Source organism: Amblyraja radiata, chromosome 4, assembly GCF_010909765.2.
Source record: "Amblyraja radiata isolate CabotCenter1 chromosome 4, sAmbRad1.1.pri, whole genome shotgun sequence".
Taxonomy (NCBI): Eukaryota; Metazoa; Chordata; class Chondrichthyes; order Rajiformes; family Rajidae; genus Amblyraja; species Amblyraja radiata.
This window is the reverse complement of record NC_045959.1, coordinates 94,401,678-94,424,005: the sequence shown is the minus strand read 5'-3', so window position 1 is coordinate 94,424,005 and position 22,328 is coordinate 94,401,678. Positions and strand designations below refer to the sequence as shown.

General features: G+C 44.6%; 1 protein-coding gene across 4 annotated transcripts in view; it reads right to left on the bottom strand.

Moving 5' to 3' along the window:
• Positions 1-22,328, bottom strand: part of zfat (zinc finger and AT-hook domain containing) — a 104,991-nt gene that overhangs the window by 25,104 nt on the left and 57,559 nt on the right. For all 4 annotated transcript variants that reach the window (XM_033019962.1, XM_033019963.1, XM_033019965.1 and 1 more), the window contains exons 8-11: positions 11,375-11,462; positions 5,551-5,700; positions 4,485-4,658; positions 2,815-2,903 (exon numbers count right to left, since the gene is read on the bottom strand). In XM_033019962.1, the coding sequence (XP_032875853.1) occupies positions 2,815-2,903; positions 4,485-4,658; positions 5,551-5,700; positions 11,375-11,462 (501 nt within the window). The remainder of the gene's footprint in view (positions 1-2,814; positions 2,904-4,484; positions 4,659-5,550; positions 5,701-11,374; positions 11,463-22,328) is intronic.

Sequence of the window (22,328 nt, the reverse complement as noted above, 5' to 3'; positions counted from 1 at the left end):
ATTGAATGGATTAAAGGCCGATAAATCCCCAGGGCCAGATAGGCTGCATCCCAGAGTACTTAAGGAAGTAGCTCCAGAAATAGTGGATGCATTAGTAATAATCTTTCAAAAACTCTTTAGATTCTGGAGTAGTTCCTGAGGATTGGCGGGTAGCAAACGTAACCCCACTTTTTAAGAAGGGAGGGAGAGAGAAAACGGGGAATTACAGACCAGTTAGTCTAACATCGGTAGTGGGGAAACTGCTAGAGTCAGTTATTAAAGATGGGATAGCAGCACATTTGGAAAGTGGTGAAATCATTGGACAAAGTCAGCATGGATTTACAAAAGGTAAATCATGTCTGACGAATCTTATAGAATTTTTCGAGGATGTAACTAGTAGCGTGGATAGGGGAGAACCAGTGGATGTGGTGTATCTGGACTTCCAGAAGGCTTTCGACAAGGTCCCACATAAGAGATTAGTTTCCAAACTTAAAGCACACGGCATTGAGGGTTCAGTATTGATGTGGATAGAGAACTGGCTGGCAAACAGGAAGCAAAGAGTAGGAGTAAACGGGTCCTTTTCACAATGGCAGGCAGTGACTAGTGGGGTACCGCAAGGCTCAGTGCTGGGACCCCAGCTATTTACAATATATATTAATGATCTGGATGAGGGAATTGAAGGCAATATCTCCAAGTTTGCGGATGACACTATGCTGGGGGGCAGTGTTAGCTGTGAGGAGGATGCTAGGAGACTGCAAGGTGACTTGGATAGGCTGGGTGAGTGGGCAAATGTTTGGCAGATGCAGTATAATGTGGATAAATGTGAGGTTATCCATTTTGGTGGCAAAAACAGGAAAGCAGACTATTATCTAAATGGTGGCCGACTAGGAAAAGGGGAGATGCAGCGAGACCTGGGTGTCATGGTACACCAGTCATTGAAAGTGGGCATGCAGGTGCAGCAGGCAGTGAAGAAAGCGAATGGTATGTTAGCTTTCATAGCAAAAGGATTTGAGTATAGGAGCAGGGAGGTTCTACTGCAGTAGTACAGGGTCTTGGTGATACCACACCTGGAGTATTGCGTACAGTTTTGGTCTCCAAATCTGAGGAAGGACATTATTGCCATAGAGGGAGTGCAGAGAAGGTTCACCAGACTGATTCCTGGGATGTCAGGACTGTCTTATGAAGAAAGACTGGATAGACTTGGTTTATACTCTCTAGAATTTAGGAGATTGAGAGGGGATCTTATAGAAACTTACAAAATTCTTAAGGGGTTGGACAGGCTAGATGCAGGAAGATTGCTCCCGATGTTGGGGAAGTCCAGGACAAGGGGTCACAGCTTAAAGATAAGGGGGAAATCCTTTAAAACCGAGATGAGAAGAACTTTTTTCACACAGAGAGTGGTGAATCTCTGGAACTCTCTGCCACAGAGGGTAGTCGAGGCCAGTTCATTGGCTATATTTAAGAGGGAGTTAGATGTGGCCCTGGTGGCTAAGGGGATCAGAGGGTATGGAGAGAAGGCAGGTACGGGATACTGAGTTGGATGATCAGCCATGATCATATTGAATGGCGGTGCAGGCTCGAAGGGCCGAATGGCCTACTCCTGCACCTAATTTCTATGTTTCTATGTTTCTATGTCCCCTTCTTCTCTACCCCCCTCACTCTCTACCCCCTCCCTCTCTAGGGAGTGGTGAGTAATGGGACCTATGGGTGAGTGGTGGAGTATTGCGTTCGGGGACCAGCCTCCCCTGTAATGCCGCGCACCTCCCTAACCCCTCAATCTCTACCCCCTCACCCTCCCTCTCTACCCGACACGCGCAGTTTGGCGCTATGCGTGAGTGGATAGGGCGGGAGATGGGGGGAAAAGGAGCAAATTAATATTAATATAATATCAGGGGGGGGCTGTAGTGTGTGTGGGGGTGCGGTGGTTAGTGTGTGTGTGTGTGTGTGACGTCGCAGGCCGCCCCCTCACCCCTGGGTCCCATTTGGTCTAGTTTCCAATAAAGAACAAGAAAAGATCAATACCTAGACAGCAGCAACAACATACATGACCAAGAGTTCTTCAGGACTCATTGGGGATCTTCTTCTTCTTCTTCTTCTTTCGTGTGGCGTGCACAGCCTAAAGTTGTTGGACAACTTGTTCTATTTGATCTTCCGTTTGTGCAAGTCGAGTTGATTGCATTAGTCGAAACCGGGCGGACCACGTGAAGGTTGCAATCTTTGCACATTTGGGATAATAATTTCACACAAAAGGTGGTGGGTGCATGGAATGAGTTTCCAAAGGTGGTAGTTGAGACAGGGACTATTGCAACTTTTAAGAAACAATTACACAGGTACATGGATAGCACAGGTTTGGAGGGATATGGACCAAACAAGCAGGCAGGTGCAACTATTGTAGATGGGACATGTTGGTCGGTGTGGCGAAGTTGGGCAGGAGGGCCTGTTTCCACACTATGACTCTCTAATAAGAAAGTGAACACAACCAAGCATAACAACTACCATCCATGAAAATATTTCCAAAAGAATGATATCACTGTCGCCATCGGCAACCTCGCATTCATTTGTTGGTATTCTCATTCTTCTAACAGACAGTTTGCACATGATCTAATTTGCTCCCCAATTGTACCCATTCCTCCATGAATCAGAAGTATGTCTGCAACCTTTCCCCATAGCAACACTCGTCCCATCCTATCACAGCTATTAACTATCCCTCCGCAACTGTTTTGTAACATAATTAATTCCTTATTCTCAGGCCCAACGACCTTCAATGGAACTAGTGATTATCACTTTTCACACAGATGTATTTTTAAGTCTTTATTCTAGGCATTTAATTCTTGCCTTAAAGGCGGCATGCTGCTCCATATGCCGAAGGAGGTTTGGCTTTTGAGCGGCAGTGTAGTCACACACAGTACAATTAAACTGTTTACCTGCGGGCAAGAAAGCAAGTAAAATAAGCTTGGGAAATATATATATAGTTAATATTTACTTAACCAAAATGGCATCCAAATAGACTGAATATATTTGATAATCTTAATGTGCAAACTTAAAAAATACCACACTAAAATATACAGTGCCCTCCATGATGTTTGGGATAAAGACCCATCATTTATTTATCTGCCTCTGTACTCCACAATTTGAGATTTGTAATAGAAAAAAATCACATGTGGTTAAAGTGCACTGTCAGATTTTAATAAAGGCCATTTGTTATACATTTTGGTTTCACCATGTAGAAATTACAGCAGTGTTGAAACAGTCCTCCCCCCATTTCAGGGCACCATAATGTTTGGAACACAGCGATGTTGTGTAAATGAAAGTTGTCATGTTTAGTATTTTGTTGCAAATCCTTTGCATGTAATAACTGCTTGAATTCTGCAATTCATGGACATCACCAGTTGCTGAGTGTCTTCTCTGCTGATGCTCTGCCAGGCCTGTATTGCAGCCATCTTTAGCTTATTGCTTCAGTTTTCTCTTCAGCATATAAAAGGCATGCTCAATTGGGTTCAGATCGGGTGATTGACTTGGCCACTCAAGAATTGACCATTTTTTAGCATTGAAAAACTCCTTTATTGCGTTAGCAGTATGTTTGGGATCATTGTCTTGCTGCAGAATGAACCACCGACCAATGAGTTTTGAGGCATTTGCTTGAACTTGAGGAGATAGGATATGTCTATACACTTCAGAATTCATTATGCTACTACCATCAGCAGTTGTATCATCAATGAAGGTAAGTGAGCCTGTTCCTTCAACAGCCATACATGCCCAGGCCATAACACCCTCACCACTGTGTTTCAAGATGAAGTGGTATGGTTTGGATCTTGGGCAGTTCTTTCTCTCCTCCATACTTTGCTCTTGCCGTCACTCTGATATGTTATTCTTTGTCTCATCTGTCCACAAGACCTTTTTCCAGAACTGTGGTTGCTCTTTTAAGTACTTCTTGGCAAATTGTAACCTGTCCATCTTATTTTTGCGGCTAACCAGTGGTTTGCATCTTGCAATGAAGCCTCTGTATTTCTGTTCATGAAGTCTTCTGCGGACAGTGGACATTGACAAATCCACACCTGACTCCTGAAGAGTGTTTTTGATCTGTCGGACAGGTGATTGGGGATTTTTCTTTATTATAGAGAAAATTCTTCTGTCATCAGCAGTGGAGGTCTTCCTTGGCCAGCCAGTCCCTTTGTGATTAGTAAGCTCACCAGTGCTCTCTTTCTTCTGAATGATGTTCCAAACAGTTGATTTTGGTAAGCCTAAAGGTTTGGCTGATGTCTCTAACAGTTATTTATGGCCCAACAAAAATGTTCCCACCCAAAGGAAATGCCATCAGATATGCTGAAACAGCCCAAATGGGTCAATATCACTAATTCTCCAACCTCTTAGGTAACTCAAATCTGTAATATGTCAACGATATGCATGTATTTTCCTGCATGCAATATCATACAGTGTGTGAACCTGTCTTTGTCATTGCTGAATTTAATTTGGAATAACAGGTTTTGCTGAATGTTGTTACTCACCAGCAGCAGTATGTAACAGCTTATGACTCTTGAGGCTGCCTTTTGATTTGAACTTCTTTCCACACAAGTCGCAGAGGTGGGACTTCTCAGTGCTGTGACGATTCATGTGGGCTCTCAGGTTGCTCTTACTACGTGTGGCATAGTCGCACACTGAACATTTGAAAGGCTTCAATCCTGGAAATGAAACAAATCATAAACATACACATACACATAACACTTTCTGCATTCATGACTGCTTTGCTGCTATTCTAATAACATAACTTAATTAAAAACTGTTTCCTCTAATGAAATCATTATTTCCATCTATAGGATGAAACTCTCCAGTCTGCACCTTGGGACTTGACTTGTGGAGGACCACAGAAAATCTGAACCACAGAACTTGCCCAGGATCATCGTCCTCTGAGGAGAACCATCCTTTTTAAGTGTGGACACTCTGAATCATGTAAGAGTTCTGAGAACTGTCCTCAACCTTGTTTCCCTAAAAGTTGGAAACAATTTTGGCTGAGATAAGAAAAGTTGAATAGTATGGGTGTCAGGTGTAATGGGGAGAAGGCAGAAGAATGGGGTTGAGAAGGGAAGATAGATCAGCCATGATTGAATGCTGGAGTAGACTTGATGGGCCAAATGGCCTAATTCTGCCCCTATCACTTATGAACATGAAGTTACACTAATGGGTTAATTAGCCATGCTAGTACAGATCTTAGTTAATTTTGGATCTTAGTGAGAGAGTTAGTTAATTAATATAAATCTGAATTACAGTTTTAAATATGGCGGACAGCACGAGTAGTCAGAACAAACAATGTCGGACTGAACATTTTCAATCAGTATTTCAAAGACAACAAATCTGTAAGAAAAGCAAAAAGTGCTCAGCAGATCAGGCAGCATCTGTGGAAATAAGTGTTAACATTTCAGATTGATTACCTTTTATTCGAATGGGAAAAGTTTTTATTTGTAGATAAATTATGGAGAAGAAGAGATAGGATGATAGGTAGGAAGAGGTAGGATGATAGGGCTGGAAACAAATCCACATTAAGATGTAGTTTTCTATGCAATTGAGTATTCATACCTTCATGAGCCCAGATATGGCGCTGCAGGTCAGTGCCATTCTTCCGAAAGTAGCAGTCACAATAAGGGCATTTTACTGCTCGTTTTCCAATCAATCCTTTAAGCTGTACACGTTTTCCCAGAATTTCAGAGATGGTGCTCATGGGTACTTCTACAAATAGATAATTGACAGTTTAAATTAGAATTTTGTTGTTGGTCGATGCTCAACGATGGCTGTTAAAATGAGTGTTCCAAACATCAAGTGCAGGCCCATCATCAATTTTCTGGTAACTGATGGTCACCAGAAGGCGACCCAAGGTTGGTGATCTTGGTCTCATCTGGATTTCCGTAGCCGATCAGTGAGTCAAATTTACCCCCTGCAGCCAGGGCTCTTGTACACTGGCCCGGCAGGAGCCGGCATATGTGTTCCCATAATCAACTTCAGAGGCCGACTTTGCGGGCCAGTATCTTGGCTCCCTGCTGATCTAGGCGGCCCGTACCGTTCGACTGATCTCGGCAAAACAGATAATCTAGCAAGGCTCTGGAATGAAGGGCACAGGAAATTCGGTTGTGGGCCTGGATTTTATATGTTGCGCGAATACCTGAATCCACTACCCATTCAGAGAAAAGATTCTCCCTCAGATCACTTCTAACCGCCTTACCCCTTCCCTTAGACATATGGCATTTGATGTTGAACACTTATGTTATGGAGCTCTACCTATGACGTTCATAATTGTGTACATCTTTATTATCCATTACTTTAATGCAAAGTTCTATGCTGGGGTAGTGAAGGCAAGCATCCCCTATGGCTTCTTCAGCACCTTTTCTACAGTGCTGCTGCCTTTTGGGATCTCTATCCCTCTGTTCCCCAATACACCCAATACATTTGGGCAGCATCTTTGGAGAAAAGGAATACATAATATTTCGGGTCGTGACCCTTCTTCCGACTCGATCCAATATTCCATTTTACCAGGGACTATCTTAAAACTCCAGCATCTGCAGTTCCTTCCTACACCCAATACATTTATTGTGTATTTGATTTTAGAGGACTAATAAAGATAGGATACACAAATATTTTCTGCATGTAGCACCTGTCCATTATTTTTTAATTTTTTTAATATTTTTTTTTATTAGAAGTACAGTAAATTACAATAATACACATCACATATATCTTAATACATTTGTTGTACCACTTCATTTTTCGAGCTTTAAAAAAGATAGAAATAAAAGAAGTAAGGAAAGTGAGCAAGAATCGTGAAGGTGCAGGAAAGTGTTGGGAAAAGAAAGCCCCTTAGGGAAGAAGTTAGAGAAGGAAGTAAAGAAAGGAAATTAGACCCTAGAAAGAAAAGAAAAAAAAGGAAAAACAATCGCTCTATTGTAACACAAAACTCCGCAAATAAGGATATACCAACCGTATTTTTTTTTAAAAACTTTATTTTATACCCCCCGTTACGATCCTGGTACCATTTATATTTTAAATTACTATATAACCATATAACAATCACAGCACGGAAACAGGCCATCTCGACCCTTCTAGTCCGTGCCGAACACATAATCTCCCCTAGTCCCATATACCTGCGCTCAGACCATAACCCTCCATTCCTTTCCCATCCATATAACTATCCAATTTATTTTTAAATGATAAAAACGAACCTGCCTCCACCACCTTCACTGGAAGCTCATTCCACACAGCTACCACTCTCTGAGTAAAGAAGTTCCCCCTCATGTTACCCCTAAACTTCAGTCCCTTAATTCTCAAGTCATGTCCCCTTGTTTGAATCTTCCCTACTCTCAGTGGGAAAAGCTTTTCCACGTCAACTCTGTCTATCCCTCTCATCATTTTAAAAACCTCTATCAAGTCCCCCCTTAACCTTCTGCGCTCCAAAGAATAAAGCCCTAACTTGTTCAACCTTTCTCTGTAACTTAGTTGCTGAAACCCAGGCAACATTCTAGTAAATCTCCTCTGTACTCTCTCTATTTTGTTGACATCCTTCCTATAATTAGGCGACCAAAATTGTACACCATACTCCAGAATTGGCCTCACCAATGCCTTGTACAATTTTAACATTACATCCCAACTTCTATACTCAATGCTCTGATTTATAAAGGCCAGCACACCAAAAGCTTTCTTTACCACCCTATCTACATGAGATTCCACTTTCAGGGAACTGTGCACAGTTATTCCCAGATCCCTCTGTTCACCTACATTCTTCAATTCCCTACCATTTACCATGTACGTCCTATTTTGATTTGTCCTGCCAAGATGTAGCACCTCACACTTATCAGCATTAAACTCCATCTGCCATCTTTCAGCCCACTCTTCCAACTGGCATAAATCTCTCTGTAGACTTTGAAACTCTACTTCATTACCCGCAACCCCACCTATCTTAGTATCATCTGCATACTTACTAATCCAATTTACCACGCCATCGTCCAGATCATTGATGTACATGACAAACAACAGTGGACCCAACACAGATCCCTGTGGCACCCCACTCGTCACTGGCCTCCAACCTGACAAACAACCATCCACCATTACTCTCTGGCATCTCCCATTCAGCCACTGTTGAATCCATCTTGCTACTCCACCATTAATACCCAACCATTGAACCTTCTTAACCAACCTTCCATGAGGAACCTTGTCAAAGGCCTTACTGAAGTCCATATACACAACATCCACTGCTTTACCCTCATCAATTTCCCGAGTAACATCTTCAAAAAATTCAAGAAGATTAGTTAAACATGACCTTCCAGGCACAAATCCATGTCGACTGTTCCTAATCAGACCCTGTTTATCCAAATGCTTATATATATTATCTCTAAGTATTCTTTCCATTAATTTGCCCACCACTGACGTCAAACTAACAGGTCTATAATTGCTAGGTTTACTCTTAGACCCCTTTTTAAACAATGGAACAACATGCGCAGTACGCCAATCCTCCGGCACTATTCCCGTTTCTAATGACATTTGAAATATTTCTGCCATAGCCCCTGCTATTTCTACACTAACTTCCCTCAATGTCCTAGGGAATATCCTGTCCGGACCTGGAGACTTATCCACTTTTATATTTCTCAAAAGTGTCAGTACTTCCTCTTCTTTGATCCTCATAGTTTCCATAGCTACTCTACTTGTTTCCCTTACCTCACATAATTCAATATCCTTCTCCTTGGTGAATACCGAAGAAAAGAAACTGTTCAATATCTCCCCCATCTCTTTTGGCTCTGCAGATAGTTGGCCACTCGGACTCTCTAATGGACCAATTTTATCCCTCTTTATCCTTTTGCTATTAATATAGCGGTAGAAACCCTTCGGATTTACTTTTACCTTACTTACCAAAGCAACCTCATATCTTCTTTTAGCTTTTCTAATTTCTTTCTTAAGATTCTTTTTACATTCTTTATACTCCTCAAGCACCTCATTTACTCCATGCTGCCTATAACTATTGTAGATCTCCCTCTTTTTCCGAACCAAGTGTCCAATTTCCCTTGAAAACCATGGCTCTTTACAATTTTTACGATTTCCTTTCAAACGAACAGGGACATAAAGATTCTGTACTCTTAAAATTTCACCTTTAAATGTACTCCATTTCTCTTCCACATCTTTCCCATAAAACAAACTGTCCCAATTTACTCCTTTTAAATCCTTTCGCATCTCCTCAAAGTTAGCCTTTCTCCAATCAAAAATCTCAACCCTAGGTCCAGTTTTGTCCCTCTCCATAATTATATTGAAACTAATGGTATTGTGATCACTGGACCCGAACTGTTCCCAACGCATACCTCTGCCACCTGACCCATCTCATTTCCTAACAGGAGGTCCAGTACCGCCCCTTCTCTAGTAGGTACTTCTATATATTGTTGCAAAAAACTATCCTGCACACATTTTACAAACTCCAACCCATCCAGCCCATTTACAGAATGTGTTTCCGAGTCTATGTGTGGAAAATTGAAATCTCCCACAATCACTACCTTGTGCTTACTACTAATATCTGCAATCTCCTTACATATTTGCTCTTCCAATTCTCGCTCCCCATTTGGCGGTCTATAATACACCCCTATAAGTGTTGCTACCCCTTTCCCATTTCTCAGTTCCACCCAAATAGCCTCCCTAGACGAGCCCTCTAATCTATCCTGCCAAAGCACTGCTGTAATATCTTCCCTGATAAGCAATGCAACACCTCCACCTCTTGCCCCTCCAATTCTATCACACCTGAAGCAATGAAATCCTGGAATATTTAGTTTCCAATCACAGCCCTCCTGCAACCATGTTTCACTGATCGCCACAACATCATACTTCCAGGTGTCAATCCAGGCTCTAAGTTCATCCACTTTTCTTACAATGCTCCTAGCATTAAAATATACACATTTAAGAAACCCACCCTCTCTTATTCTCTGATTATTTTCTTTTTCTTCTCTCTCCCCTACATTTTGGGTCAGAGTGCTACCATTCTCTGCCCCCTGCTTCACACACTGACTGCTAGCTTTCCCAATTTGAGTCCCTCCCCCCAACCATACTAGTTTAAAGTCTCCCCAGTAGCCTTTGCAAATCTCCCCGCCAGGATATTGGTCCCCCTTGAGTTCAAGTGCAACCCGTCCTTTCTGTACAGGTCGCACCTTCCCCAAAAGAGGTCCCAATGATCCAGAAACTTGAATCCATACCCACTGCACCAGTCTCTCATCCACGCATTTATCCTCCACCTCGCTCCATTCCTACTCTCACGACAGTGAGAGTAGGAATGGAGCGAGGTGGAGGATAAATGCGTGGATTGCACCTTATACTTGTAATAGTTCCATAAATGCAGACCACGTCTTTTGGAAGTGGTCTGCTTTGCCTGCTAGGAGGAGTCTCATCTCTTCCAAGTGTAGTGTTTCGAACATGTTTGAAATCCACATTTTTATTGTTGGTATTGGAGCATTTTTCCAAAATTTGAGTATAAGCTTTTTTCCCATTATTAGCCCGTAATTAAGTAAGTTCTTTTGAAACACGTTTAATTCGGGGTTACCTTCCTATATTCCAAAAATGATCCATTCTGCTTTTGGTACAAGTTTTATTTTAAATAATTTTGTGAAGATTTCAAATATTTCATTCCAGAATTTTTGGATTTTTATACAAAAAACAAAAGAGTGCGCTATGGTAGCTTCTTGTGACTGACATTTATCACAAATGGGTGAGACATTGGGGAAAAGTTTATTTATTTCAGTTTTTGAATAATATAGTCTATGTAATGTTTTGTATTGAATTAGAGTATGTCGTACGTTGATCGAGCATTTATGCACATATAGTAAGTGTTTATCCCAGCTCTCTTTTGAAATTTTTATAGCCAGTTCTTGTTCCCAGTCTCTTCTAATACCATCGGTTGTAGGTATTTCTATATTTAAAATAATGTTGTATAAGTATGATATTAGATTTGCTGATTCAGCCTTTGTCTTAATGGCTTCATCCAATAAGTCTGGGGACATGTTATGATAGTCTTTTGTGTATTTTTTCAGATAGTCACGGATTTGAAGATATTTAAAATATTGAATATTTTTCAAATTATATTTCAGTTGTAATTGTTGAAATGATAATAATTTTCCTAATTCATACAAGTCTCCGAGCATTTTGATTCGATAAAGATAGGATACACAAATATTTTCTGCATGTAGCACCTGTCCATTATGCACACATACGTATCACACGACTTTCAAACTTAGCAAGTACATCATAAAAATTGCACAAACTCTCTCTAGTCCCACAAATGATTAACCCTGAAGGAAAAGTGTAATTCACTTCAATTGAGGGCCAATCTTATCCTTCACTTGTGTAATAAGGCAGATGGGGATAAGCGTGTAATAATCCAGATACTCACCAGGATGATATGTGGTGATGTGAGACTTGATCAGTCGATCATCCGTAAAGGATTTTTCACAGACAGGGCAAGTGTATGTTTTCTTATCCTGAATGAAAGCATTGCAAAACAGAATGGGAAAGGTATCAAAATAACCATGTTTCATTTTCCACTTATTTTTTCCTGCGTCGAACCATATTCAAGATTCAAGAGTTTATTGTCATGTGTTCCAAATAGGACAATTAAATTCTTACTTTGCTTCAACCAAACAGAAAATAGGCATAAATAAATACAGAACAGAACAGATCAGTGTGACCATATACCAATGAATATATATATATATATATATATATATACACATAAATAAACAGATAAAGTGCAATGGGCTACTAATGATCAGTTTTGTTTGAGTTTAATAGCCTGATGGCTGTGGGGAAGAGCTATTCCTGAACCTGGATGTTGCAGATTTCAGGCTACTGTACCTTCTACCTGAAGGCAGCGGGGAGACGAGTGAGTGGCCAGGATGGTGTGGGTCCTTGATGATGCTGGCAACCTTTTTGAGGCAGCGACTGCGATAGATCCCCTCGATGGTAGGGAGGTCAGAGCCGATGATGGACTGGGCAGTGTTTACAACTTTTTGCAGTCTTTACCGCTCCTGGACGCTCAAATTGCCGAACAAAGCCACGATGCAACCTGGTTAGCATGCTCTCTACTGTGCACCTCTAGAAGTTTGAGAGAGTCCTCCTTGATATACCGACTCTCCGTAATCTTCTCAGGAAGTAGAGGCGCTGATGAGCTTTCTTTATAATTGCATCAGTGTTCTCGGACCAGGAGAGATCTTCAGAGATATGCACACCCTTATGAAGGATGTTTGCCAAAACATTTCACATTTTAGCTCATTATCTACTCATTGCAAATGTTGAATTGTTAATTTCGTCGCAAGACTCCTTAGCATGGATGTCTTTCTCTGAAATGCCACTTCCACGTGTAATTATGTCATCAATGTCTGTTGTGCTTGTTTATGCTGGAACTACGTCATGACACATGACCTTTGTTTTTAGTTACCAGTTCGATGAGGGGAAGACCCTGCAGCCAGTCAGCATCTGCCTACAAATTAGAGCCCTGAATGGACAATCGATGCTTTGGCTGCAGTTTCTGCAAAAATCGTCTCCATATGCTGCAATCTTCTCCACAGACATCAGTGAAAAACACTGAGGTACTTCCTCGGAGTGAAGGAGAATTTTCCCCATCGTAGGGGCATCAAAAAATAAGAGAGCATGCTTAAGGTGAGAGGAAGTGGTTTTAAAAGGAATTTGAGGGGTAAGTTTTTAGACTGCAACATTTTTATGGCCGTTTTTCACACAGCGGGTGGTGGGTATATAGAATGAGCTGCCAGAGGAAGTGGTACGGGCATATACAGTACAACATTCAAAAGGCATTTGGACAGGTACATGTATAGGAAGGTTCAGAGGAATACAGGCCAATCCCAGGTAAGGGACTTGCTTAGATAGGCATCTTGGGTGGCCTCATCAGGCCTCAATGTTCCTTAATCATAATTAAGCAGATTTAAAATGTAAATAGGAAGGGATCAGACAGTCACTCGCTCAAGATGGTTAGATTAGATTAGATTCAACTTTATTGTCATTGCACATAGTACAAATACAGGTACAACAAAATGCAATTTTGCATCTAACCAGAGTGCAAAGTAGTAAAGTGCTGATTAAGACAATATATACAAATGAGGATATATTGGTGTATGTACATAGGCATAAACATATATACAGATAGTTGTTAAGGTGCAAAAGATTGACATGTGCTATATTCTGGTGAATAAGAGCTTAACTATAATTGAATCCTTTATTTGTCATTCAGACCTTTCGGTCTGAACGAAATGTTGTTGCCTGCAGCCATACATGTAATAATAACAACACACAATAAACACAAATTAACATCCACCACAGTGAGTTCACCAAGCACCTCCTCACTGTGATGGAGGCAAAAGTCTTAGAGTTACTGTCTCTTCCCTCCTCTTCTCCCTCTGCGCTGAGGCAATACCCCCACCGGGCGATGGTAAGTCAGTCCCGCGGTTCAAGCTCCGCGGCCCGGAGGTGGTCGAAGCTGCCGCCCTCCAGTCCAGCGGACGCAGCTGTTGCCACGGGAGCTCCGGAAAACAGGCACCAGCCTGTGACCTGCGAGCTCCCGACGATGTCGTCCACTGGCCCGCGGCCGAGCCCCGGATTCAGGTCGCCGCCGCCATAACGCCACCATTGCCACCGGAGCACCGTCTCCGCCCCGCACCGGGCCGCCCACACGAGAGCGTCTCAGCCCCGCACCGTGCCGCCCACACGGGAGCGCATTCCAGCCGAGAGCCGGGCCGCTCACACAGGAACGCCTTCCAGCCGGGACCCAGGCCGCCCACACGGGAGCGCCTTCCAGCCGGTAGCCGGGCCGCCCACACAGGAGTGTCTCAGCCCCGCGCTGTCCGCCCTCACCGGAGTGCCGAGTCGTGCCGCTGCCCGAACGTTGCCGCAGCTCGAAGATGGCCAGCCTCGCGTTGGTGAGTCCTGGCTGGCTCTACCTCCGGAGCCTCGAGGTCGGTCGCAGGTTGGAGGCCGCCAGCTCCGCCGTTGGGTCTCAGCTCAGGCGGGAGAAGAGAAGGGGGATACGACAAAAAAGTCGCATTCCCCCGAAGGGAGAGACAGAAAGCCCTGTTTCAGCCCCCCCCCCCACACACATAACACCACCTAATAACCAAAAGTTTAACTGAACTAGACAAAAAAAAACAACACAAAAAAAGTAAAAACAGACAGACTGCAGGCGAGCCGCAGCCGTTTCACAGCGCCGCCACTTCCGGAATTATATAAACTATAAATAATACTGATGGGAAGGGGGGGGGGGGGGGGAGTAGCGCCAGGCCTGTGAGTTTAGCAGGGTAATGGTGTTGGGGAAGTAGCTGTTCCTTACCTTGCTGGTGCGAGACCTGAGTCTCCTGTACCGCCTCCCTGATGGGAGGAGGGCAAACAGTCCATGGTTTGGACTGTTGATGTTTGTGCTAAATGTCAAAGTCAAAGTCAAAGTAGCCTTTATTGTCATTCAGACCTTGCGGTCTGAACAAAATGTTGTTGCCTTGCAGTCCTACATATAGTAAAAATGACAAAACCACACAATAAACACAAATTAACATCCACCACAGTGAGTTCACCAGGCACCTCCTCACTGTGATGGAAGGCAAAAGTCTTGTCTTTGTCTCATCCCTTCTTATTATCCCTCTGCGCCAAGGCGATCCAGGCTTCAGATGTTGTGACCCCGCCGGGCGATGGTAAGTAATGTCAGTCCCGCGGCTGAATCCAAGGTCCGCGAACGGGCCGGTTCAACTCCGCGGCCCGGGGTGGTCAAAGATGCCGAAGCTGCCGCCCTCCAGTCCAGCGGACGCAGCTGTTGTTGTGGGAGCTCCGGAAAACAGGTCCGCAGCCTGTGACCTGTGAGCTCCCGACGATGTCGTCCACTGGACCCGCGGTCGGGTAGGGTGGCCGCTGCCGCCAGAACACTGCCCCAGCTCCGAGGTCGGGTCGCCGCTGCCGCTAACGCAGCTCCGAGGCCGGGTCACCGTTGCCACTGCCCCAGCTCCAAGGCCAGGTCGCCGCTGCCGTCGGAACACCACAGCTCCGGAGTCGGACCGCTGCCACCCTCCCGTCCAGCGGACGCAGCTGTTGTTGTGGGAGCTCCGGAAAACAGGTCCGCAACCTGTGACCTGTGAGCTCCCGACGATGTCGTCCACTGGACCCGCGGTCGGGTAGGGTGGCCGCTGCCGCCAGAACACTGCCCCAGCTCCGAGGTCGGGTCGCCGCTGCCGCTGCCCCAGCTCCGAGGCCGAGTCGCCTCCGCTGCCGCAGCTCCGAGGCCAGGTCGCCGCTGCCGCTGCTCTAGCTCCGAGGCCGGGTTGCCGCTGCCACTGCCCCAGTTCCGAGGCCGGGTCGCCGCTGCCGCTGCCCCAGCTCCGAGGCCGGGTTGCCGCTGCCGCTGTCCCAACTCCGAGGCCGCTGCCCCAGCTCCGAGGCCGGGTCACCGCTGCCGCTAACGCAGCTCCGAGGCCGGGTCACCGTTGCCACTGCCCCAGCTCCGAGGCCGGGTCGCCGCTGCCGTTGGAACACCATAGCTCCGGAGTTGGACCGCTGCCGCTGGAACGCTGCCCCAGCTCCGAGGCCGCCTGCTCCGCCATTAGGCCTCGGCGCAGGCGGAGACGGGGGATACGACATGAGAAGTCGCATCCCCCCGAAGGAAGAGACCAAAAACATGTTTCTCCCCCCACCCACACATACACAATCAAATAAACCAAAAAATTAACTAAAAGAATAACAAAAAAATAAAAAAAAGCAGACGGACTGCAGGCGAGCCGCAGCTGCTAAGGCAGCGCCGCCATCTTGGATGTGGTCTTCCTGAATTAATTACATTTAAATGCCAGCATGGGTTCTACTCTCAATCATCATCAAAGTATAATTGTAAGTACATTGTATGTGCTGGCAACAGTGCTTTTACGCTGCACTTTCTCAATAATAACTTGCTCATAGGTGTTCAGTTTAGCTTCCTTCAAAACCTGAGGATCACAAAACCAAATGCCCTTGAGAACAGAGCAACATTTGACCAAGTGAGACATTAATGAGCATTGGTAAGGTCACAAGTAAGAACGTTTAATTATGTTCAGATCCAGTCCAGGTATGCAGCAGTCTATACTCTCCGACAATATGACCTGGACAACATTTAGGCAAGGAGTAAGATATCCTCAATATTTCAGGTATACATTGGCAATAAATAGTAAGATTAAACGAGAACTTACCAGTTCGAAGTTTGATTGTTATTTTATGAGGAGTACGTTGAGGGAATACGTGAAGAACCCCGCCAGGACGCGTGCGTGTCATTCTTCAAAGCAGCGGTGTGAAATCACAGATAACTGTAATGACTGAACATAGTAAGATTAGAGAAGAGATACCAGTTGAGTATATGATCAAGGGTGGGAGCGGAGGGCACGTAATCCCTCAACGTTACTCCTCATAAAATAACGATCAAACTTCGAACTGGTAAGTTCTCGTTTAATCTTACTATTTTACTTCGGAGTCACGTGAGTGACTACGTGAAGATTTCAAAGCTCTGTGATTTCATGCCGTGGAAACGAGTCCATGCATCACATCTGCCTTAATTGACTGTGGGATGAATTGTGTTAACATGTTTAGACATGAATCTAACATTGAAATCCATGATAAATTGTTAACAACAAATTATAGCCCCTATTTATGGGGTGAAATTATATTACAGAACTTAAAATTGGCTCTGCAAAGTTCCAGTTTAACTATTGGTTTGTGTTAGAATAGTTGGAACATTTTCCCCTGATCCATCCTGCTGTCTCGAGGATTTGGTTCATTGGTATATCCAACTCCATAGCTGCCGATGTAGTTGCAGCCCTGGTGGAATAAGATTTGAATATGTTAGTATCCACCCCAGCTGTTGTTAAAACCTGTTTCAGCCATCTGGAAATAGTTTGAACCGACACTTTTTTGTGGGTTTGTTTGTGGCTGATTAGTAGTGTCATCTCATGGCCTCAGATGTTTTTGGTGTTCTCCATATAGAACAATAATTGTCTTATTATACAGAGACGATATCTGTAGGGTAATCCCTAAATTCTATTTTGAGGCCTGATGATCCCGGTCTGTTCTGTTTGACTAATTCGTAATATGAAACGTTATATTCCTGTTGAAGAAGTCATATAGTCTAGCCTTAACTTATGTACGACTGTATCCTTAGTGCCGTGACCAAAGCCATCAGCATGACTGTTTTGTGCGTCAGTCTTTGCAGGGACAGAGCTGTTGCTGGAGACCAATTCCTTTGCAACGTTAGGGCAATACTCATATCCCATTTAGAGAGTACTTGGTTCTTGGGGGATAGATATTAAACATTCCCCTCATAAGTTTGGTTACCAGGGGTGAGTCCCAACAGAATGACGCTCTGATCCTCGCCATAGATATGTTGATAGGGCACTTCTGGCGCAGTTAATGGCACTGTAACTGAGCCCCTCATCATAATGGAGGCCTGCCAGGAATTCGAGAACAGACGTTATGTTCATCAAACTGTAGGTGATGTTGTTTCTGTGACAATATATCTCCCATTTCCTGATGTATACCAGATATAGTTTTTGGTGGACTGTCTGTGGCCCGCTGAGATAATGTTCAATGTTCGGTCCGCCAGTCCCAGTTGCAGTAGAGGTTTCTTTAGACTCCACAAATTGATAGGTTTGTTGTTTTTGACATGGATGGGATCCCCTGTTACGGGATGAACCAATAATCTGGTTGTTTCAGGATGGTGATGCATGGTTAAACCCCATGTTGAGTATCACAGGGAACCATGGTTAAGTAGGCCAATCGGCACTACCAATTAACAGACGCTGAGTCTTGTTGTATTTTTCGTAATACCCGACTGATGATGCAGAAAAGGAGAGAATGCATAGATAAACAATTGCCCCTTCAATGCAGTGAAAAGCATCTGTCCCTGCTGTCCCAGGGTCTGGTTCCCAAGAAACACAGTTTGGTAACTGGTGATTAAGTCTTATTTTATTGAATTTGCGTGACCTGATGTCTGCCACTGAATTTTGGGTTACCTGGTAGGTAAGTAGCTGATATTCCAATATTTCTCTGGACACACCATTACCAAATTGTATTAGTCAGATTGTCACTCTGTAGTCTAACACGCTGGTGATTTATCCCAGAGCAGTATGACTTTAGGCCATAGAACGCACCCCACATTTCCAGGTAGTTTATGCCCAGTGTCTGTGATGATGATGCCTCCTGTGCCTTTCATCTACCTCCACAGATGGAGATGGAAATTGGTAGTACCCCAACCAAGCACACTGGCATCAGTTTGTAGCACCACTAAGGGTTTGCTGATAACGATAGGGTTGGAACAATGCCGAATGTTATCCCTCCACCATTTTAATTCCATAAGCTTTGATTGGTGGCTTATTGGTCTGTCGAAATGACCAGTATTAACTTTGAGTGTTTATATTTTGCCCTTTGTAGATTTTTGGTAACACAAAGGTCCAAATTGTGTGGCTGGAAAGGCAGACACTATATGCCAATTTTACTTCGGAGTCACGTGAGTGACAACGTGAAGAACCCGCTCAGTGCGCAGGCGCGGCATTACGCCAGCAGTGCAACAGCGGCAGCAGCGGAAGTCAAACAGCTCCCGCTGCAATTTCAAAGACGGACCGTCAGGTAAGTGAACAGAAGTCGGCTTTCCTTACCGAAGAAAAGCCGGCTGTCTTCTCTTGCAGAATGTCCACACTCAAGACAAGACTTTTGAAGAAATCTGCCCCCGTCCAACTCCGCAAGAGGAGAAGGGGGGGGGGCAGCAACAGGCGGTAGGAGCGCTATCCGGGCGCTCCGCTATCCCCGACACCGAGCCGAGTCCAGCTCCGCTAACGCCTGAACAGCGGGCTAGAGGCAAAGTCAAACGGAAGAGCAACCGGCCGGTGGCATCCGACTCGTCGGACGGGGACGTCTCTCCACCCAGGAGGGGGAGGGACAGCCGCCTGAGCCGCATGGAGCGGCTCTTGGAGCAGGTGCTCCAGCAAGGTGCACCCCGGGAGGGGAGCTCTTGCAGAGGGAGGTCAGGCACTCCCTCTACAGTGCCTCCTGCACTGTCCATTGCAACCTCCTTTCCAGAGGATAGCTTTGGGGACCAGGACTGGGCTGGTCCAGACCAAGGGGTTATTACTGAAGATTTCGGGAGTATGCAGGGGGTGCAGGAGCAGGAACAGCTGCTTGGTGTAGTGGGCCACTACGTGTCAAAACCCCGTGCAGGGGAACCGCTAGAGGCCAAACTAGCGGCAAGTATCAATCACCTTTCCAACAGAGCTCTGCAGGAGCAGGTGTGAAGCTTTAGATACCTATACGGTGCCGGACAACTGTGAATCTCTAAAAGTACCAGCGGTGAACAGCCAAATCTGGGGACACATTGGGGCAACCATCCGGCACCACGAGCTAAAGCTGCAGTGGATACTCTGACTATTGACAGCAGGCATCACTTCGTTTGCTCGTTCTATAAACAACACCGAGATGACCACCAATCAACAGGATACACTCGCGTTGTTGTGTAACACGCAGTTTGAAATTAATAATCTGCGGAAAGAAATCATCAAACCTGCCATCAATCCTCGATTTGCGGGGCTGTGTAAAACACCAGCCGATGAGCCAGACAGGCTGCTCTTCGGGAAAGACCTACCTAAACGCATGAAGGACATGACCGAGGCCTCAAGAACTCAAGGCCTCATGAAGGCAGGGTATAAAACGAGCAAACTGAAAACACACACCACCAAGTGGCAGCACCCCGCCGCATCCACCAGTAAACATCCGCCATTCAACACTGGTGAAAGCTCGGGGTCCGCTTACTTTCACCGTAAGTCTTTTTTAGACCAGGGCCCAGAGCGGACCCCATGGAAAATGCGCCAACCCCCAACAAACACACCACATCAGACACCTCGCAAGCCTCGTCCGACCAAAGGGAATCAGAAGAAATACCCGTAACCATGGAGGTAGGTGGGTCTGGTTCCTATCAACTTTTGGGAGGTGGAGGCTTAATACTGACAGGAGGTAGATTGCACCAGTTTAAAGCAGCATGGGAGTCTATCACGAGTGATCAATATATACTCAATGGCATTAGTGGATGCAAAATACAGTTTATATCAGGTAACTTGCCACCAGTTCAGCATTTACCCCAAAGGGTATTCTCCCTCTCAGTAAAAGAGAGACGAGAAGGACAAGTTGAACTGATGAGACTAGTTACAAAGGGTATCATTGAAAAAGCAAAACATGAACCTTTGGAATTTGAAAAAGGGTATTTCTCCCTCCGTCAAAGAGAAACGTGAGGGGCAAGCTGAACTGGTGAGACTTATCACAAAGGGGGTCATCGAAAAGACCAAACATGAACCTTTGGAATTTGTATCGAATATATTCACTAAAACCAAAAAAGATGGTGGCTGTCGCATCATCATTGACTTAACATCACTAAACAAATTTGTTAAGTATATACATTTCAAAATGGAGACATATGTTACTGCCAAACAACTGAATTCCAAAGGACACTTCATGGCAAGCATTTATCTTAAAGATGCTTACTATCTAGTACCCATATACAAGGATCATCGCAGATACCTAAAATTTATCTGGATGGTACAAAGCATTGGCCTATGGGCTAACTTCAGCCCCAAGATTATTCACCAAAATATTGAACCCAGCCATGGCAATACTAAGAAAACAAAAACATATTGTCATGGCATATCTGGATGATATTCTGATAGTAGGGAAAATGATGGAATTGGCTGTGGCAGCAGTATCAGCTACAAAACAGCTCCTCGAAACTCTGGGGTTCGTTCTACATCCAGATAAATCTAAGTTGAAGCCATCCACTATCATGGACTACCTGGGCTTCACAATTAACTCAGTCCAGATGACTGTTACCTTCCCAAAGGCAAAAATGGTTGAAATTAGCACAATCATGCAACAATTTAATGGTCAACGAGCGACCAACTATTCGACAAGTAGCAAGAGTAATTGTGGAAATGGTAGCAGCATTTCCGGCTACACAATCTTTGCACTATCAAAAAATTTTACAGAGAGCAAAGGTACAGGCAATAAAACGACATACAGGTCACTATGATCGAGTCATGAACTTACCCACTGGAGCAATATCAGAGCTACAGTGGTGGGCAGAAAACGTTTGGCATAGTTTCAGCCCTATCTTTATCACTAACCCTACTTTAGGTACTCAAACAGATGCCAGTGCTCAAGGCTGGGGAGCGACTAACTCCATATCCAGCACAGGTGGTAGATGGACTAACCTAGAGTCATCATTACTACTTACACTGGGCATTAACTATCTAGAGATGTTGGGCGCCTTTTATGGTTTAAAAGCATATGTATCTAATATGCAGCACTTGCATGTTCGGTTACAAATTGATAAATACTACGGTGATGGCTTATATTAACCATATGGGTGGCATAAAACCATTATCATGCGACAAATTGGTCAACATGATTTGGCAATGGTGTGTCAAAAGACATATTTGGCTATCAGCTACTTACCTACCAGGTAAGCTAAACACCCATGCCATGAGAAAATTAAACGCCTGGGTTGCAAGTTTGAACAGACCTTACCTGGAACTGGGATTGTCCAAACAAACCATCACCATGTCCGCATCCCTTCGAACATCCACCAAGAGGCAGTACTTAACCAGCATCAAAAAAGGGAGAAGTACTGCCAGGAAACAGGGACAACATACGCAACAGCTACAGCCACCAACATACTGGAGTTCCTGGCCTATCTACACCACGATGTAGGGATCAGCTACAGTGCCATCAACACAGCGCAGAGTGCTTTTTCTGCTTATCTCAAACCAGCGCCAGGACAACAGGCGATGGGATCCCATCCACTGGTGGTAAAACTGATGAAGGGCATTTACAATATCAAGCCCTAAGCCCAGGTATACCCATATTTGGGATATCAGTGTGGTCCTGACATATCTCAGGGAATGGCCACCAGCCAGATCCCCCGGCCTCGAGCAAGCTACACTAAAGACGCTCATGTTGATGGCACTTGTATCCGCTCAGAGGGTCCAGTCACTACACCTATTGTGACTGGACAACATGATCACAGCTCCAGACCAGATCTGTCGTTATCCAGCGACTGATCAAACAGAGCAGACCAGGAACACTTAATCCAGTCTTGGCTTACCCACCAGAACCACGGTTATGTGCCATGACCCACCTACTATCCTACATAGACACAACCAAAATATTCGAGGGAGATGAAAAGCCTTGTGGGTCAGTCACAAAAACCTTATGGTCGGGTGACGAGCCAAACCATTGCGAGATGGCTCAAGCAGGTGCTAGAAACTGCTGGGATAAACACTAACATGTACAAATTTTATTCC